Source organism: Carassius auratus, chromosome 17 (genome assembly GCF_003368295.1).
Source record: "Carassius auratus strain Wakin chromosome 17, ASM336829v1, whole genome shotgun sequence".
In the NCBI taxonomy this organism is placed as follows: Eukaryota; Metazoa; Chordata; class Actinopteri; order Cypriniformes; family Cyprinidae; genus Carassius; species Carassius auratus.
This window is the reverse complement of record NC_039259.1, coordinates 27,511,940-27,532,253: the sequence shown is the minus strand read 5'-3', so window position 1 is coordinate 27,532,253 and position 20,314 is coordinate 27,511,940. Positions and strand designations below refer to the sequence as shown.

The window sequence follows — 20,314 nt, the reverse complement described above, 5'->3', positions numbered from 1 at the left end:
TTTGTGAAGATTTGTGTTTATGTATGTGACAAATTAAGTTATATTTTCCGATATTCTCTTTTGAAAAGGCAAACAATCCTAAAAAAAAAAAAAAACATCTTTAAAGCAGAAGTTAAAGTCACTAACAAACTGAGATTGAAAGAACATTAAAATTGATGACTTATATTTTTACATCCGTAAACTTTTTGTGAAATCTAGATAAACTCATTAATCTGTTGTTTTAATTATTAAATATGATTTTTTTTGTAATTTTTATTATGATTCTTTTTAATACTTCTGTAGCTTTATTTTTACTTTTAAAAATTTAAATTGTTCATTTATTTTTGTATTTAATTGTATATTATTTATATAATAGCGTACAGTTTAATAACAGGGTTCTAAAACGTAAGTAAATATTTTAGGCTAGTATTTGAATTTGTGTTGATATTAAATATGTAATTCAAATATGCTGAAAGTAATGATGTGGCAGTAAAATAAAACATATATCCATCCCTAGAAGGTTCTATACATTTCCAGTTTTTATAATTTTATTTTTGTCCTATTGCTTTTATTTATTTTTATTTAAAAAAATTTAAATTATATATATATATATATATATATATATATATATATATATATATATATATATATATATATATATATATATATATATATTTATTTCAGTTAAGTGACAAGGTTTCATCTAACAATCCTTTTATTTATTTATTTTTTTTTAAACGTAAAATTTAATTAAATTTTTACAGTATAATAACCTTTTTATTTTGGCATTACAACAGAACTTAAATCAATACAGATGTGTAACAAACAGGACTTTGTAAGATTCTAAATGGAACCAAATGTGATACTTTTTCTATTCTGTAGAACCTTCACCAGTAGGCCTACAGTGATTGGCTCTTTCAATTTTGAGGGCGGGGCTTCCATTCTTACCACTGCCACATTGAGCTTCTTTTGTCATTATTCTCCATCGGCTGTGTCTCTGCTGCTGTGTGTTATTAATCACGAGCAACATCTATTTTCATACGCGAGTCACCGACAGACAGTTTTCTGCTATTGACTGGAGAAAGACATCCCCCCAGACGTTTCATTAGAATTGTCTCTGGCTTTGACATCGCGTGTCAAGGAGCAGGTTACAGCACTCATTTCTTCGACTTCATTGACAGAAGTTCATTTAGTTGAAGCAGATAAAATGCCGCGCGCTTCCTCTGAGGCAAACTCATTGTCTCGCGCTCTCTTTGTCTGATCCTGACGGCCCACGATGAGTCAGACGAGGGAATATATTCGAGTCGGAGGACAGTTCAGGACTCCTGATGAGGAACGTGGCTGAGGCCTGTAATTAAAAAGAAATGTATCGCATTGATTACTTCTTTATCTCTGGCGAACCTCAAACGCTGTTGAAAATGAAGGTCACGGCTGCACCTTTTTGTTGATGGTTCTGGATCCTTCGGGGCTGGAAATGCTCATAAAAATGTGCCGGTTTGTCAGTAATCTCACTGTCCCCAGCCAGAGGCGACCTGGGCACTTCCATAGATATACAAAATAGCATTTTATTATTGCCCACCCTGAGCCACATACTGCATACTAATACACACAGCATCCACTGAATGACAGACGGCAGGGAAGTACAACAAAAAGATCTCGGATCAGTCTCTGATCAAAGTTATTTGCGCAGAAGTCAAAACTCAGGAGACTTGATGGAGATTCACTGAGAGTCTACATGAAAAAGCAGAATTTGGGATTAATTTGGATGAATCAAAATGATTATCATAGATAATTAAATCTGGAACTGAAATTAAAACAATGAAAAAAATAAAATAAACGTGTTACTTGAGACTAAAATAAAACTGATGTGGATATACTGTTCAAAGTTTGGATTAGTAAGATTTTTTTAAAATAAATTAATCATTTTATTCAAAAGGATACATTAAATTGATTGAAAACAAAGCAATGTTGCAATGTTACAAAATTACAATGATACAAAGTTGCAAATAAAAAAAAAATCTATTTCAGTTAATGCTGCTCTTTTTGAGCCGTCTATTCATCAAACAATCACTAAAAATAAAATGTCACATTTCCACAAAAAATATTCAACAGCACAACTTTTTAAAAAAAAACATTAATTATAATCAGTAGTGTTTCTTGAGAAGAAAATCAACATATTTTCATGATTTCTGAAGATCATGTGACACTGAAGACTGGGGGAATGATGCTAATAATTCAGCTTTGCTTCACAGGAATAAATTTCATTTTACAATATTTTCACAAAAATAATTGTTATTTTGAATAGTAAAAATATTTCAGATTTTTACAATATTTTTGATCAAATAAATGCAGCTTTGGAGAGCAGAAGAAAGCATCGCAGCATATTTCAGCTCTTATTTCAGAGGCTTATAACATGGAGATGTAAATGAAGCTCATATCTAGGTGCAAATATGCTTTTTAGTTTCAGCTCAATATTGATCTTTAACACATCAAACTTATGCATATGCAAAAGAATCCTGCATCAATTTAGTGTTTTATTATTAATTTGCACATGAATAGATTTATAGAAGAGATAGTTCAGCCACAAATGAATATTTGCGTACCCGCATGTCATTTACAAACTGTACAAGTTTTTTTCTTCTTCTTCATCAATTGCACACAGAAAATGTCCTAGCAGCTGTTCTCTATTCAGTATGTGAGTGAGGATGGAAATATTAAATGAGGACAGAAAATGAAAGCACCATGAATACATGGCTGGCATCACTTTGACCTAAAATAATTATAGTAAGAATATAGAGTATAGAATATTTAGAATATAAAATATTTATTCTCTATATCCAAGCAACCCCTAAGATTTTGAGTTAATATTTCAATAATTTAACAATGCATTTGCAATGTTGGTTAACGATAACATGAAATGCAGGTAAATTATATATACATACAGTACATACAATATTTATAACTACTGTACTATATATAAATAAAATTAAAATTTCACATGTGTTACTGTATTTGCTGTTTCTCTGATATCTAATTATTTGTGAAATTTACCAAAAAACAAAAAAACAAAACAAAAAAAAAAAAACATTTCAAAGTAAATCCTACACTAAATGTTTTTCAGTGTATGTTTATGATTATGCTATTTATCTATAAGTAATTCATATCTTTATGTTCATGAATGCACTCTAAAATGGTTAAAACTATTTTTCAGTCAGGGAACATCACTTTAACTGTTCTGTACTGTAAACATTATTCTTTAAAGTCATAAATGGAACAAATATTACTGACTCTTTCTACTTTCTTAAAACCTTAAAAATACAAAAATACAAATTTCTATTTCAAATTTAAAGATTTCATGTTAAATTAAGTTTAACTTGTAATTTATTTGTAATTATTTGTAAAATTTACTGGCAATTTCTGATAATATAATATTTTTTAAAGTAAATCCTCGCTATTTTTTTTTTCATTTTATGATGCTATTTATCTGTATTTGAATAATATCTCTGTATTCATGTATTAACTTCATTTTAACCATACTACACTGAATAATCACTAAAAATATTATTATTAATAAATAAAATAAAATTTTTCAAAGTTTTACACTTACGTTAAAATTAAATCTTCAAATCATAATTTTTACATTTAAATGTAAAATTTGTATGTATAATTGAATGTGTTATTTTTCAATTCTTCGTAACTATTTGTGAAATTTACTTGAAGTTTCTGAGGGAAAATTATTTCTACAACCACTTTTTTTCAGTCTCATTATTATCAGAACCAGATGATTTTAAAGCATCTCTGCAAAAATATAAAGCACTATAGCACTTTAAAGACTATAAAGCACTTTAAAATCATGCATTATTCAGAATTTGTTTCTTAGTTTTGTACCACCATCATGAATATTCAATATATTCCCAATTACAGTACACTCCATGTGACTTGTCTATTATGATTTGGCATCAGTGAGGATGAATGACATTCATTTTTAGGTGAGTATTTTTATAAATTATTATTTTGAAGATTTGGCTGATATTGCTCAGCGTTCACACTCACATTTCATGAATTTATAATAATGCTTTTAGGTTTAACAGAATTTGAGCAAACAAAAAGTATTTTCTTCCTCTCTTTCACAGATTCCAGGGAATGATAAACTGTGGGGCAATAAACGCTGTCTTCTGCTTCAGGAGATCCTGCTCTGTCTGTCCTGCACACACTCCGGGGAGAGAACACAACTGTCTGGTTATAACCTGACACGAATCAATCCACACCGGGGGTCAGAGGTCATCCAGCAGGAGACACGCAAGATCATCGGACGCTGCATCAGGTACCACACACACACACACACACACACACACACACACACACACACACACACACACACACACACACACACACACACACACACACACACACACACACACACACACACACACACACACACACACACAGGGAGGAAACCTACTTTAACATCCAGCTCAAAAAATATTATATAAAAAAAAAAAAGTATTAAATTCGAAAATAAATTCAAATATAATATTCAAAATTGTAAAGTATAATTAATTGGTATTAATTAAAATAAACAAAGGAAAAATATTAGAATATATATACATTTTTCTTTAATATTTATATTAATTTCTAATTGTGTAAATATATATATATATATATATCACAAAGAATTCTGAAAAAATTAAATGTATCACCGCTTCCACAAAAATATTGCTCAGCATGACTGTGTTCAACATTGATAATAATCAGAAATGTTTCCTGAGCAGTAAATCATCATATTTTCATGATTTCTGAAGATCATGTGGCACTGAAGACTGGAGGAATGATGCTGAAAATACAGCGGAGCATCACAGAAATAAATTACACTTTAACAACATATTCAAAGAAAAATGTTGTTTTAAATTATTATAATATTTAATCATTTTTATTGTATTTTTTTTAATTCAGCCTTGCTGCACAGAAGAGACTTTTCAGAAACACACACACACAAACACACACACACACACAAAATGTTTCATACTGTAAACCACATATATATGTATGTATTTCAATAAAACATCATAATTTGTCTTTTTGGTTGGAGTTTGGAAAGGGGTCAAATCACAAGAGCAGAAGAAAGATCTGGACGTGTGTCTTCACCTGCTGCTAAACACTGACCGATCCAGTTCACTGATCTACAGTTTCACCCGCTTCTTCTTCTGAGACAGCGTTTTTACCAGCGTCTCCTACACTTCTGAAGCCAACCACTAAACCTTAGACCCGTCTGACTCGGTTTCGTTTTAAACTGATGCACGGTTTTCATTAAATGCAATATCAGAACTACAAAAATCCCATTGACTTTTAATTGAGGGAGTCACAAGTGTTGTGTCATTACATGAGTATTGTGTCACTGTAGCAAAGCTTAATGACTATAATAGCACAACATGCTAAAGCATCTTATAACATGCTGTTGATATACTCAATTATGTTAGTAATGTGTTAAATCATGCTAAATTATGTTTAAAATGTGTAAATCATGTCAGCAACATGTTAGAAACATGCTAAATCATGCCAGCAATGTGTCACATCATGCTATTAACATACAATGTGCTAAATCATTTAATGTCTTTGAGTAAATATAATTTTAAAAAGACAACATCAAAGGTATTCTTCAAATGTCACTGCTCTAGTTACAGTGCTGTTTATTCCTGCATTATCTGTGTATGCATCAGTTTTTCATGCATCAGAAATAGTATTTTAACAACCTAAAACTGCATCTTTAAACATGCAATAAATGTGTTTAACTGTGCTTGAGGATGCACAGAATGAAGCTCAGCAGATTGATAAAGTCCTCTATGAAGCGGATTGTGTGTCTCTGAGTCTCAGGGATCAGATCGGAGCGGGTTTATTGTTTATAGACCCGGTTAGTGATTAGTTAAAGAGGTTAGTCTCACGCTGAGCTGAAAGCGTCCAATTAAAGCTTATCTCTAGTGACATGAACCCTGTGTGCTTCAGGCGCTGAAACTCATCTGTGTTTGTGTTGCAGTGTGTGGCAGAAGTTTGTCTGATGACCACAGATCCGTGCAGATTTAATAGTTTGTATTCATGGTTTTAAATTAGTTTTTATTTTTACATTTTTTTTTTTTTTTTAAGTTATTTTAACAAGTTAAACTAAATGAGAAATGTTGTCTTGGCAACTATTTTATTTATATAATATTTGTTATTTATTTTTTTTCATAAAATAAGAATGAAGATTTTTATTCTTAATTCTTTATGTAGTTTGTATTTTTTTTATTTAATTCTTATTTAATTTATAGGTTTTTTTACAATTTCTTTTTTGTGAAAACTTACATTAATAAAACTTTCATCACTAACAATCTTTTTTTTTTTATTATATATATATATATATATATATATATATATATATATATATATATATATATATGTGTGTGTGTTTGTGTGTGTATTTTTATTTTTTTTTACATTTATATTCTTAGGTTTTAATTATTATTATTATTATTATTATAATTAGCTTTTATATATTTTTATTTCATTTTTAGTGATTTTAGTACTTCAGGTAAACTAAATGAAAATAAATATTGCCTTGGCAACTAATTTAATATTTTATTTTTGTTAAAGTTTATTTTTTATGAGTAAAATCTTTCATGAGCAGTTGTTTTTAACTAAATAAGAAATATTTTTATTATTGTATTTTTATATCGTTCTTACTCAGTTTTAGTTATTTCGGAACATCAAGTTAAACAAAATAAAAATGAGAAATATTAGAAATATTTTATTTAATTTTTTTAATAAATGTCATCACCAAATTACTTAAGTCATGTTATGTTGTGATGCAATAAAATAAATAAACCACACTTAAAAATGAAAATTGTTCACAAAAATAAAGCTGACAATGCAAATATTAAATGAAAAGCATAAACAGTTTACGAAAAACTTGGCTTGCAAAATTGCTAAAACTGCTAAAGCTAAAACTGAAATAAAATTGTTTACGTTTCATTATTATTATTTTGATTTATGTTTTGAAAAGCATTAATGCTACAAATGCACATATTTTATAGGAAAGTGTCACATGCTCAAATAAAACAGGCACTGTTTTTGGAAGCAGCGCCCCAAAATTAATAAGAAACTTGGATTTCATGCTGCAGGAATGAGTTTTTGAATGCACTTGGATGATGAACGTGGTTGCATCACTTCGTTGAGTCCAGCAGAATCAGATCCTTTCTGTGTCAGACAGACAGAAGAGCAGAGAAGAGGTTGAGGGATTAAAGTCCTCGAGGCGTGGAAGTAAAGCCCTGGTCCTCTCCGAATCAAAGACACATTTGAGGCTGAATGCTGACACGGCTCTGTGAATTAAAGAGACTGGAAAGCCGTACAGAAGCCATGGAAATGGCACACATCAAACAGAGCGCAGTGTTTTAACAACGTCCCGCAGGGGCCGACTTCACACAGTCTCCAGCGCTGCTCTTTTATGGACAGCGGGTTTGATTTACACGTCCCCTCCATCAGTCAGACACGCTCTGAAACATCTCCACGTGAGACGCTCGACTGTTTTCATAAACAGTGATGAGACGGGATGAATGTTCGGGGAAGAGCTGGACGATCTCATGTTATCTGCAGGCGCAGGACGTCCCAAACCACTGACAGTTCTGTGTCAGATACTGCAATTAAACAAATAAATAAAAATAAAAGTCCTAAAAAAAAAAAAAAAATACAAAAAAAAACAGCATGTTTGATACTTGCAATAAAGCAGAAAATAAAAACATATAAAAGTCTAAATGTTGGCTTGGCAATTAACTGAAATAAGTTTAAGTACTTAAATTATTCAAACTAAAACTGAAATAAAAATAAATGAAAATGTTCTTGTTACTGAATAATTTTTTTTTCCTGGATTTGTGTAAAATCCAATCACAAAATGGCATTTTGTATATTATTCATATTATTTTATGATGAAATAAAAGAAAATTACATAAAACTTAGTTGGAAATGTGTATTTGATCATTGAAATAAATCTGACAAAATAAAATATTAAATGAAAAATTATAAAAGCTGGCTTAGCTATGTTAAAGCTGAAGTACTAAAATGACCAAAACATAAAAAAAAAAATAAAAAAAAATATTTTATATATATATATATATATATATATATATATATATATATAAGCCATGTTATTATTGTTAAGATGCAATTAAATAAATAGTTTTTGTTAACTGAAATGAAATAAAGATGACAATATAAATATTAAATGAAAAACTGAAATAAGTTTAGGTTGGAGCAGTGCAATTACTAAAACTAAACTACTCGTAAACCTGTGTACAATTCATCCCTAAATAAAATTACATATAAATTGTCATGATTCAATAAAATAAATTGTTAAAAAAAAAAAGTTAATTGGGATAAAAGTGACATAAAATACAGATATTAACGAACAAACAGAATTGTTTCAGATGAAGTTCTGAAATTACTAACTTACTTTTTACTATTGATTCTTTCTTTAACCTGTGTAAACTGAATCAACCCGGCTGTAACATCTCTAAGGTGACATGTTGGACTATTTTTCTCAAACAGGATGAATAAGACAGGATGAATGTTTGATGTGTATCACAGCGAGAAAGAGCCGTGCCGTCTCCTCTTATCTTCAGGCACAGGACGTCCCAAACCAGCGTCTCACACAGAATATACCACATCCCAGATAGATGAGTGTCATTCACATTCGTGAGCAGATGAAGTGTGCTTTTCTCAAAGTTGCATCAAGAGACGATCATTATGCAGCACTGACAGAAGTGTGTTCAGATTCAGCATCTTGTCTTGCAAATGATGCAGTGATGTAAAGATGCTCAATTGTTCATGCAAAACCTAGTGAGCTGCCTACTGTGTCTAGACGGCATTTTTCAGCATCACAGCACACATCTTATGCAGCATGCAAAAAAGATGATCCCAGAAAGCACTGCAACCATTAAAAAAAAAAGAAAAGAAATCAACCACAATGCAGTGTTGCTATTAACTAAAACTAGCATAACCTTTGTAAAATCAATCACCAGGTTAGATTATATGTACAGTAAGTCATGTTATGTTATGATGCAATAAAATAAAACACTTAAAAATAGATTTGTTCATCGAAATAAAAATGACAAAATCATTAAATTAAAACTTGTCTTGCCAACTAAATGAAATAAGCATGTTAAATTACATAGTTAAAAACTTAAACTGATCAACTGAAACTTGCTCAACAGAAAAAACTACAAATAATAGCTAATATTAAAATTTATAAATAATATAATAGCAAAAAATCTAAACAGGATCATAAAAACTAATTCAAAATATTAATATAAAAATATTTCATACTATACTACATGAATGCTATAGTAGTATATAAATAATGCTAAAATAACACTGCCAGAATGTCAAAAGAATATGTAAATATATTTAAATATGATATATTATGTAAATCAGGTCATTTAGATTTGCTGTATATATGATTGTGTTACTTAAAATAATCATTTTATTTTAGCTAGTATCTCTCATTTTCATTTAGACAAAAAAAAAACTAATAAAAACTATATAGATTAAATATTACATAATACAAAAAAAAAAAAAATTAAAAACACAAAATTAATTGAAAATGAGTCACCAAATAAGGTTGTATATGTATATATTTTATGATAAAATAAAATTAATAAAATATAAAAACACCTACAAAATGTTGTTGTTAGTTTAAATAAAAGTAAACATGAAACAAAATATAAAATATTTATATTATAAAAAATATGAAGATAATATATAGTAAATATCAAATGCTTGATTGTCTGCATTGTTGCAAAATGTTTGTTTTGTTGCAAAACTATATTACATACATTATGCCTACGGCGAGATATTTTAAAAATGAACATTACGATTTTCTGAACAGCTGCTCTGAAACTATTTTTATTGTGATATAAATAAATTTGAGGACCAGTAAACACAACCTTATTTTTGTGAGTGTGATGTAGACGCTTCTTCTGCCAGATGTTCTTCTTCTGCAGAATACTGAAGTGAATCTGTGTTGATAAAGCAGGCTGACTTCATTAAACAGCTGACTGATGCTGACATTTCAGACAAGGGACAGAAATATTAAACATGTCAATATGAAAGTATTACTGCAGCTAGTGGTGGACTCGTTAATGAAGCACTGAATCATTTCTCTCATTTGGCTGGTAACTGAATGATTTCTAGTTAGAAGGACATTTTACATACTGGACATGCGGACTGATGGAAACCATCAATGAGCTTTTAGTTCAACTGTGTTTGTCTTTCTTTGACTGTGTGACTGACTAATACACGTGTGTGTGTGTGTGTGTGTGTGTGTGTGTGTGTGTGTGTGTGTGTGTGTGTGTGTGTATAAAAATAAATAAAAACAAAACTACTAAAACTTTAACTAAATAAAATATAAAAGTTAAAATTGATGCAAAACAGCGAGAACTAAAATAACAGGTCTGCTTTCCTCAACATTTTTTATTTAATGACTATATATATATATATATATATATATATATATATATATATAAATATAAAAGTTTACTCAAAATAAAATAGACTAACTGAAATAAATTTGAAATGTAGCATTTAAAATATGCAATATATTTCAGCTACTTTACAGTGCAGCGTTTCTTTTCATTTAGCTTAACTCGATGTACTAAAATAACTCAAATTAAAACTGAAAAAAAAAAAAAAAAAAAGACTTAAATCAAAACGAAAATATAGAAATAAAAACGGCATAAAATAATTGTAGAAGCATTTCAATGATACTAATATGACTAGTCTGATTTCCTTAAAAAAAAAAGATATATATATATATATATAGGAGTATTGTTATAAGAAATGGTTCCTCTAAAAAAAAAAAAAAAAAAAAAAAAAAAAAACATATGAAGTTACTTTGTGTTTGTTTAGTCAAATTACTCAAAAGAACCAATTTTCCTCAAAAGAACCTGTTTGTAAGAGTTGTAGATGTAATACAGTTAAATCCTTTTGACTGATTGCCTCAAAAGAATCAGTTCATAAGAGTTGCAACTGTAGTACAATTAGTGCAATTCTCGTAAACAGATTCTTTGGAGTTAATCAGTCAAAAAGACTCATGAATCAATTTCAAACTTAAATTGAGAAAATAAAATTAATTTTGTTTTGAATATTCAGATACATTTCTTTACAGGACGCTGTACAGGTCAGATAAATCATGAGTGGCTCAATAAAACAAATATAATATACTGCTGCAGGCCCTGATTAATAGTAATGGTTGTTGTTTAATGTTTTTGCTTTAGATGCGCCATGTTCTAATCAGACTTTTCTTCATATCTATAGTATGCTTGTGGCGCAGCGGACACAGAACGTACACGGTCTCCCTACTCCGAGGATGCTCTTCTGGACCTTGACAGTGCATTTTACCTGGCAGCATAAAGGAGTTGTGTTCTGAAGATGAATGAAGCCCTTATGGGTTTGGGACGACTTTGGTAAGTGATGGCAATTTCCATTTTGGGGTGGAGTAGCCCTTTAATATTGAAACTATGCTAGAAACAAATTGCCCAAGACGTTGCACAAGACAAAATCCAGTTCCAGCTTGATGCCCCCCCGGAACATGAATGCATTAACCTGGAACTGGATTTTGTCTTCCTGGGATCAAGGCATAAAGTGTGAAGTAGAAGCAGTGACCTTGGCATCCACAAGACATCCATTGAGGAATAAGGGACCCAAGTTGGCTTCAATGCCTTACTGCGGACATTTTGAAACCTGCCATTCAAGAAGTTAATTAAATCGGCTTCCAGTTCCACCACAAGCAATGCCACAAGTCAAGAGGTCACTTACCTTTGATAATTGCATTGAACACCAATAACTGCACAGGTAATCAGAGTGCAGGCAAACAGCTCAGGAGTGTAGGTAAGGGCAAAGGTCATCCTTAGTCATCTATAGGAGACTGACATTGTTACCAAGAAGGTTCTCAAAATAAGGACCCATTCCAAAAGGCATCTTAGTAAGTCGTGAAATAACACTTGGTTACCCAAGGGAGCGTCATTTAGAGTTTTTTCCCCCACTATAAAAAGAACCGTCCCATGGATGTTATAGATTCAGGGAACTATTGATTCCAAAACAAGGACCTATTTTTAGTGGAGTTCAATAAATCTAGCAACAGCTATTACAATCAACATTGTTGCGGTCCTGCAGTTCATCCTAAAAGAGCACCTTAGAGCCTGGGACCAAACTGACAACAGGACATCCTTCCAAAGTCAGACCAGATGGCTGGATCAATTCACCATTGCTAAACAAGTCCTGCTGTACCTCCACATGAACCCGGTTCTCACCACATTGAATAGCTACACTACTGGGAATCAAGGGTTGCCTCAAATGGAAATCCACCGACATCTTGCTCAGCAATTCAGGAACAGTGGGAAACCTTCAGTCCAAAGTCTTCACTGGACCCTGCAACACCTGCTTCTCCTGAAGACCAAGAGGCTCTTATGCAAATCCTCTGTGGTCAAGACTCTGAAACAGAAGCATTCTGCAAAGTGTTCCCGAGCACTTGAGAAGAAACAGGCAATCTGGAAGCTGGATGTAATTGATGAGTCTTGCTTTTTGGACTTTGACTGGATCTCAGACTTCCAAAAACATTCTTCAGATCAAACACCACAATCACAACCAGCACTAACACACATTACAAAAAAACACTCAAATGTTAACACAATACCCACCAGTGCTCGTCGTTGCCATTAAGTACAGCTTTGAATTTAGGTGGCTCCTCCCCTTTCAGTTTGATTGATTACCTTTGATTCTCCTCTGGACCTGTAATTAACAAAAGGGAACGTTCTGGAATGTCACTAGCCAACGGAAGGCTTGATAAGGATCTGAGATTTTCATCTATAGTGGCTCAGTGGTTCATGTAGGTTGTCTACAAACCAGAAGGTTGGAGGTTCAATCCCTGGCTCTACCTGACCAAGTGTTGAGGTATCCTTGAGTAAGACACCTAACCCCAGCTGCTCCTGACGAGTTGGATGGTGCCTTGAATGGCTGACACTGCGGTTGGTGTTTGAATGGATGAATGTGAGGCAACTTGTAAAGCGCTTTGGATGGCCATGTGGTCTGTTGAAAGTGCTATATAAATGCAGTCCATTTACAATCTACACTTATTCACAATTTTACAATTAAAGTTTGACGGTTTGTCTATGATAGACAATGAATGTCATTTAAAAAGCACCTGATATGACTCAAATCGTCCCCTTGGACGTTATAGGTTCTTATAACCTATGTAAGGTTCTATCTGCATTCCTAGTGATTTTGCGTCAATTTGCCTTCAAATTTTTGCGTTCAATTCGACTGTATAGATAGAACTTTGTTGTTTATTTAAATAAAATTACCAAAATGTACAGAACATAAAAAAGCTAATAATATAAATAAGTTGTCACTGAATAAGAATATGTGAATAACTCGATTTTGACAAACATGTGAGAAAGAATGTTATAATTCCAAGGGGACGAAATAAAATAGAATATTCATAAAAATCTTTTTTTTTTTTTTTTTTTTTTTTTTTTTAAAGAGTTTTTAGTTTATCATTGGAAAAGATTTGGAAAAATTTGAATTACATCACTTTCTCCCCAATAAATCCTCTGCAGTGAATGGGTGGCATCAGAACAAAAGTCCAAAGATCTGATATAAATATCACAATAATCCATTATTGAAATCAATTACTGTCTTGTCAAGGGAAAGGTTGTGTGTTTATAAGAAACAAATCCATCATTAAGTAATTCAAATTCAAGCTCTTCTCTGATTGTCTAGTTCACAGTGCAGATCTCTTCTGTCCAGTCTGAACGATGAAGAGATTAGGCATCCAACCTGATATGTTTGAGCCTGTAAAGATTTTGAGAGATTTTGCAAGAATGTTTAGCATGAATGAGGCTTTAGAGAGTTGTTAGTGAAGATGTGGACGCAGCCTCTGTGTTGCTGTTATAAGTGTTTTTGGACTTGTCTTTAACATGTTAACATAAATTGAGAACCAATTACAATCAGGGGTGCTTTTCCCAAAAGCATAAATGCTAACCTGTTAGCAACTTGGTTGGAAATGAGAAATTGTATTGCAACCAACAACGTTTTTAACTTGGTTAGCAGCTATGGTTTTGGGAAATGCTCCCCAGATTAGTAACATATTTGGAATTTAGAAAAAAAGATAGAAAAAAAAGATTTGATTCTTGAGATCCAATGAGAATCACCCAGTTGTTAATGAAGAGGGAGGGACTATTGTTAATTAGCTGAAATCTGTAGAATACAAAAAGACCAAAGGGCAGTATCTCCACTTTGTGTTTAGCTGTTGAACAATGGCTGGAAGTTGGTGTTTGGTTCAGATTTTGCTGGTTTGTGCTTTTTGTCATGCTGTTCCACAGTGGAGTAAATCGCTTCAGAAGGCTCAAGCTCTGATGGTCCAACAAACTAACCATCCCGTTTCCGCTACAAAAACCAGTTCAACAACTACCTAACCAGCAGTTTCCACTTCAGAAGCCAGTTCAACAGCTAACTAACCAGCAGTTTCCGCTGCAGAAGCCAGTTCAGCAGCTAACTAACCAGCAGTTTCCGCTGCCGAAGCCAGTTCAACAGCTAACTAACCAGCAGTTTCCGCTCCAGAAGCCAGTTCAACAGCTAACTAACCAGCAGTTTCCGCTTCAGAAGCCAGTTCAACAGCTAACTAACCAGCAGTTTCCGCTTCAGAAGCCAGTTCAACAGCTAACTAACCAGCAGTTTCCGCTGCAGAAGCCAGTTCAGCAGCTAACTAACCAGCAGTTTCCGCTCCAGAAGCCAGTTCAACAGCTAACTAACCAGCAGTTTCCTCTCCAGAAGCCAGTTCAACAACTATCTAAGCCGCAGATTATGAAGCCAGTTAAACAGCAGTTTCCGAAGCCATTAGTGCAGGCAGAGCCCTTTGATAAATGTGTTGTAGCTGACTTTGAGCAGATCCAATGTGGTCCACCTGGGATCAGTGGTGCTGAGTGTGAGGCTATCAACTGCTGCTTTAACGGACAGCAGTGTTTCTATGGGAGGGCGGGTAAGTGTTCTCCATCTGATTCTGTTCGTGTTAAACTGATTCTCTGCACTTAACCTTCACGTGTACCTTGTTCTAGTGACTGTCCAGTGTATTAGAGATGGTCAGTTTGTGGTAGTGGTGTCTAGAGATGTTATTCTGCCTCGACTGAGTCTGGATTCGGTTCATCTACTGGGTGGAAATGACCCACCTTGTGCTCCTGTGGGGTCCACACCTTCCTTTGTTATATACCAGTTCCCTGTGACCGCATGTGGCACGAGTGTGATGGTGAGCAGCTGCTACTGGTTTTATTCTGCATGGCTTATGATGGACTGGATGCTGACACGGTTCCTATTCACAGGAGGACAGCGGATATGTGGTGTATGAAAACCGAATGACCTCATCGTATGAAGTGGAGATTGGACCGTATGGTTCCATCACAAGGGACAGTCATTTTGAGTAGGTGATCCATGACTTGGTGTGAACCCTAATCCCTGATAAATGCTAGAAGCTCGCTGTGTGTCGTCCAGGTTTCTCTTCCAGTGTAGATACTCAGGAACTTCTGTGGAAGCTTTGGTTGTGGAGGTCAACTCTGTTCCTCCACCTCCACCAGTAGCTGCTCCTGGACCTCTCAGGGTGGAGCTCAGACTGGCCAATGGCCAATGTGTCACCAAAGGCTGTGCTGAAGGTAAGGTCTTTTCCTGCGTCTCCCTAAAGCCTTTATAACTGGAGTCTGGTTAAACCCCAGTGTTGTTCCTCAGGGGATGAGGCCTACACGTCCTACTACAGTGACGCTGATTATCCCATCACAAAAGTCCTGCGGGAGCCTGTGTATGTTGAGGTGCACATTATGGAGAGGACTGACCCCAACATTGTCCTAATGCTGGGACATTGTTGGGCGACTTCAACCCCCAATCCACTCAGTCTCCCCCAGTGGGACCTTCTGATCGACGGGTGAGTGTACAGCCAATCTCTATCCAGTTAGTCTGCTGGGAGACCCTTTCTAGCCTTCTCTTTTGTCTTCAGATGCCCTTACCGGGATGATCGCTATTTGACTACACTGGTTCCAGTGACTGGATCATCTGGTCTTCAGTTCCCAACCCACTACAAGCGCTTCATTGTGAAGATGTTCACATTTGTAGATCCAGCATCACTGGCTGCTCTGCAGGAAACCGTATGCCCCCCTTTAATTGAACATTTTGTATATTTACTACTTGTGGATTCTATGACTTGAGCCTCTTTCTTCCCTGTCAGATCTTCATCCACTGCAGTACAGAGGTGTGCCATCCATCATCTGGCTCTTGTGAGCAAAGCTGCACCAGAAAACGTGAGTTCGGTCTTTCTTTAGACAAGAGGAACTGAGCATTTAAGTGCGTTCTCACTTCTAACGTTCGCCTTTCAGGGAGAGACACCCGTATCAAGGCGGTCTCTGGGGAGCAGACTGTGGTTTCTAGTGGAGAAGTTACTCTGGTCATGTAAATCTAGTATTTTTAATAAACCTTGCAGAACCCTGAGGTATCTTTTTGTCTATTGGTATTGTTTTGGTTCGGCAGAATCTGGTTTTACATGCCTGCCCAGTTTTTTCTTTTCAAGTTCAAGTCCGCTTTATCGTCAATTTCCACATGTACAGTACATAGAGAATCGAAATTGCGTTACACTCAGAAAGTGCATACAGATAACATTAAAGCCTAAACCTAGATCAAATATAAAATGTAGATACAACAAGGGAATGTAAAAAGGCATATAATAAAATTAAGTTAAAGCGGCGCAAGGCAAAAGAGAGTGCAAATCAATAAATTGAAGAACCGTGCAGATAAAATATTTTTAGTGACAAAGGGCTAAAGAGCAGTTATTTTATTTAAATGACTGCGGTAGTGGAATGACGTCAGTTCCATGCTGAATGAGGTAGTGAGCAGAACAATACTGCACAAAGTGACTAGTGCATGCCATATAATTTTTTTTTTTTGGGGGGAGGGGTTCATAGTTCAGTGGTGCCTGGGGCAGGGGAGGGGGGGCAAGCTTCGTGAGTTCAGCTTCCTGACAGCCTGGTGGATGAAGCTGTCCTTCAGTCTGAAGAAGCTGTGTGATTGGTGAGTGGGATCACTGTGATGCAAAGGGCTTTGCGGGTGAGATGTGTTTCATAAATGTCCTGGAGGGAGGGGAGAGAGAGCGATACCAATGATCTTCTCAGCTGCTCTCACTGTGTTGCAGAGTCTTTCAGTAGGACGCGTTGCAGGCGCCATACCACACAGTGATGCTCCCGATGGTGACTCTGTAGAAGGTGTACATGATGGGGGATGGGGCTCTGGCTCTCCTCAGTTTGTGGAGGAAGTAGAGACGCTGATTTGATTTCTTGGCCAGAGCTGCGGTCTTTTCAGTTCAGGTGAGATCCTCTGTGATGTGCACACCCAGGAACTTGGTGCTGCTCACTCTCTCCACAGTCGCACTGTTGATGGTCAGAGGAATGTGCTGAGTGTGTGCTCTCCTGAAGTCTACAACAATCTCCTTTGTCTTCTCCATGTTCAGAGAGAGATTGTCACTGCACCACTTGGTCAGGTGGCTCACCTCACTTCTGTAGTCTGTCTCAACTTTGTCGCTAATGAGACCCACCACAGTAGTGTCATCTGCAAACTTAAAAAGGTTGGATTTGTGTGATTGGTGTGCAGTCATGGGTCAGCAGAGTGAAGAGGGGGCTCAGCACACATCTTTGGGGGGGCCCCAGTGTTCAGTGTGATGGTGCTGGATGTGTTGCTGCCGACCTGTACTGCCTGAGGTCTTCCAGTCAGATAGTCCAACAGCCAGTTGCACAGCGAAGTGTTGAGCCCCAGCTTGAAACAGTTTGTAAATGAGCTGTTGAGGGATGATTGTCGAATGCTGAACTGAAGTCTATGAACATCATTCTGACATGAGTCCTTTTTGTCCAGATGTGTGAGTGCTGAGTGGAGGGTAGTGGCATCATCGGTCGACCGATTGGCCAATATACATGGGAGGGGTACGGGGGAGTGGGGACTTGATGTGGTGCATGACTAGCCGTTCAAAGCTCTTCATGATGTTCATGGGTAAGTGCAACAGGGCGGTAGTCATTGAAGCAGGATGGAGATGGTTTCTTCAGAACTGGAATGATGATGGTGGTGGTTTTGAAACGTGTGGGAACAACAGCCTGACTCAGTGAGATTTTGAAAATGTCTGTGAAGATATCAGTGAGTTCTGCTCCACAGTATTTCAGTAAACGCCAGGGATGTTGTCAGGACCCGGAGCTTTGCGTGCATTGATCCTGCTGAAGGATCTCCTCACGCTGTCTGAGGTCAGCTTCATCACCCGGTCACCGGGAGGAGGTGGAGTCTTCTGTGCTGTTTTGTTGCTCAAAGCAAGCGAAGAAGGTGTTCAGCTCCTTCAGCAGAGAGATGTTGTTGTCACAGGTCCGTGGTGGGGGCTTGTATGGTCCGTATCCCCTGCCACAGGTTCCTAGTGTGTCTGCTGTCGCTGAATTGATGAGCTATCCTGGAGTGCTGTCTCTTAGCCTCTATGATGCCAAGAGACAGGTTGGCCCTAGCTGTTCTCAGGCCCACCTCATCTCCAGCTCTGAATGCAGCGTTCCGTGTCTTCAGGAGTCTGTAGACCTCCCCTGTCATCCATGGCTTCTGGTTGGCCCAGACAGTGATGGTTTTTGTGACCGTTACATCAATACACTTGATGTATGCAGTGACCGTATCTGAGTATTCCTGGAGGTCAGTGGTGTTCTTGCATGTGGCAGCCTGTTTAAACATGTCCCAGTCATGTACCAGTTGTGTTGAAGCATTCTTGAAGAACCTCTGATGATCCTTCTGGCCACACTTTAATCCGTTTGTAAAAAATGGTTTGGCAACGTTAATGAGCGGTCTGTATGTAGGCATTAGCATAATAGTGATATGGTCTGAGGCTCGGGGGAGGGCTTTGTAAGCTCCTCTCTGTGTGGTGTAAACGAAGTCCAAAATGTTATTACCTTGTGTTGGAAAGTTAATGTGTTGGCATATTTTTGGAAACACACTCTTTAGGTCGGCATGGTTGAAATCCCCAGCTATGATGAGAAAAGCATCGGGGTGTGCTGTCTGCTGCTCACTGATGTGCTGGTACAGTTAATTTAGTGCATCGTTCCTGTTGCTGGTAATGTTGAACAGGGGAATGTACACCGAAATGAGCAGTATAGCAGTATAATCCCTCGGCATATAGAACGGCCGGCACTAAATAATCATAAACTCCACCAGGGGTGAGCAGTTTTTGCAGATCACAAAAAACACGAGAACACCTGTTCTGTCGGGACAAAGAGAAGCCGCTGCGTCTGGACGCGCCGCCATCTTGGTAGGAAAATATCCCCTTCTCACTATTAAACCAAGGTTCCACAACCTTTTGTAAGGTGATCCATTCTTAGTCCTTTATTCATCCTCCAGTTGCTTACCTGTGGGGGCAGGACAATTTTGATCGTCCACCTAAGAGCAATACATCAATCGACTCTGTAAAGGGTCTTTTTTTTTTATTTATTAGCTGTGCTGTCTGCAGCCTTGGTCTGGGGTGATCTTGTAGAAATGCATCATTAAAATGAACTAACTCTGAATAGTCAACAGAGAGACATGAGACCTATATCTATAGAAAGCTTAACATGTCTACCAAGCAAATGCTCCCGAAAACAAATATTCTATTATTGATAATGTTACACATGAAGCCGCGTGGCTTGTAAATGGCCATACCACAGAAAACTAGGCAGTGAGATAGTTTGCTTCACTGAGAGCAATAAGACACAATTCCCCCAAAGATGTGCTGAGGACTAATTCAAAAAGAAGCGCTTCTATCCAGCAGCAATCAAACATTTAAGTTGTTTATAGATGTACTTGTATGTGTTTCACATAACGTGTGCACCCTTTTACTAGTTAGACTTTTTCCAAGAGGTAATTCCTGACTAAATGTATAATCAAGAGAAACATTAAGTTCCATTCACATATAATTCACATCCCATATACTGCCACGTAAAACACTCTGTCAAGGATCAGAAAAGTATGTAAAGCACTGTCAGAATTACCCATCTGCCATCATTGGATCAACCGTAACGTTAGGAAGCGATGAGAACACTTTGTGCACAAATGAAACAAAAGACTTTATTCAAGAGATGGTCTGCTCTGTCTCTCCTAACATCACCCTAGTGCCGTTTTGAAAAACACCTGAACGCAAACTGCATATGCTATTGTCATCCGCAGCAATGATGGCAGTTCTCTTTCAAATCAAAGCATAAATTTACGCAGAATACATACTGTACTTTAAAATACAAAA

At 35.9% G+C, this 20,314-nt stretch overlaps 1 protein-coding gene and 1 long non-coding RNA gene across 3 annotated transcripts; one reads left to right on the top strand and one right to left on the bottom strand.

Moving 5' to 3' along the window:
• Nucleotides 1-7,134: 7,134 nt before the first annotated feature.
• LOC113117950 (uncharacterized) lies at nucleotides 7,135-12,664 on the bottom strand. Of its 2 annotated transcripts, XR_003294249.1 has the most exons (5): nucleotides 11,818-12,664; nucleotides 11,665-11,742; nucleotides 9,948-10,019; nucleotides 8,456-8,929; nucleotides 7,135-7,643 (listed from the first exon to the last, which is right to left on the bottom strand). It is a non-coding gene; the product is annotated as an uncharacterized LOC113117950 (long non-coding RNA). The 2 variants fall into 2 exon arrangements; XR_003294250.1 differs by lacking the exon at nucleotides 11,665-11,742.
• A 1,754-nt stretch (nucleotides 12,665-14,418) lies between these two features.
• On the top strand, nucleotides 14,419-16,525 carry LOC113116921 (zona pellucida sperm-binding protein 4-like; the record flags this gene model as incomplete). Its single annotated transcript, XM_026285216.1, has 8 exons — nucleotides 14,419-15,037; nucleotides 15,114-15,301; nucleotides 15,375-15,472; nucleotides 15,544-15,701; nucleotides 15,775-15,967; nucleotides 16,040-16,187; nucleotides 16,268-16,340; nucleotides 16,416-16,525. Coding segments are annotated over 8 exons (1,554 nt in total), but the record flags the coding sequence as incomplete, so codon positions are not given.
• Between the last annotated feature and the right edge of the window lie 3,789 nt (nucleotides 16,526-20,314).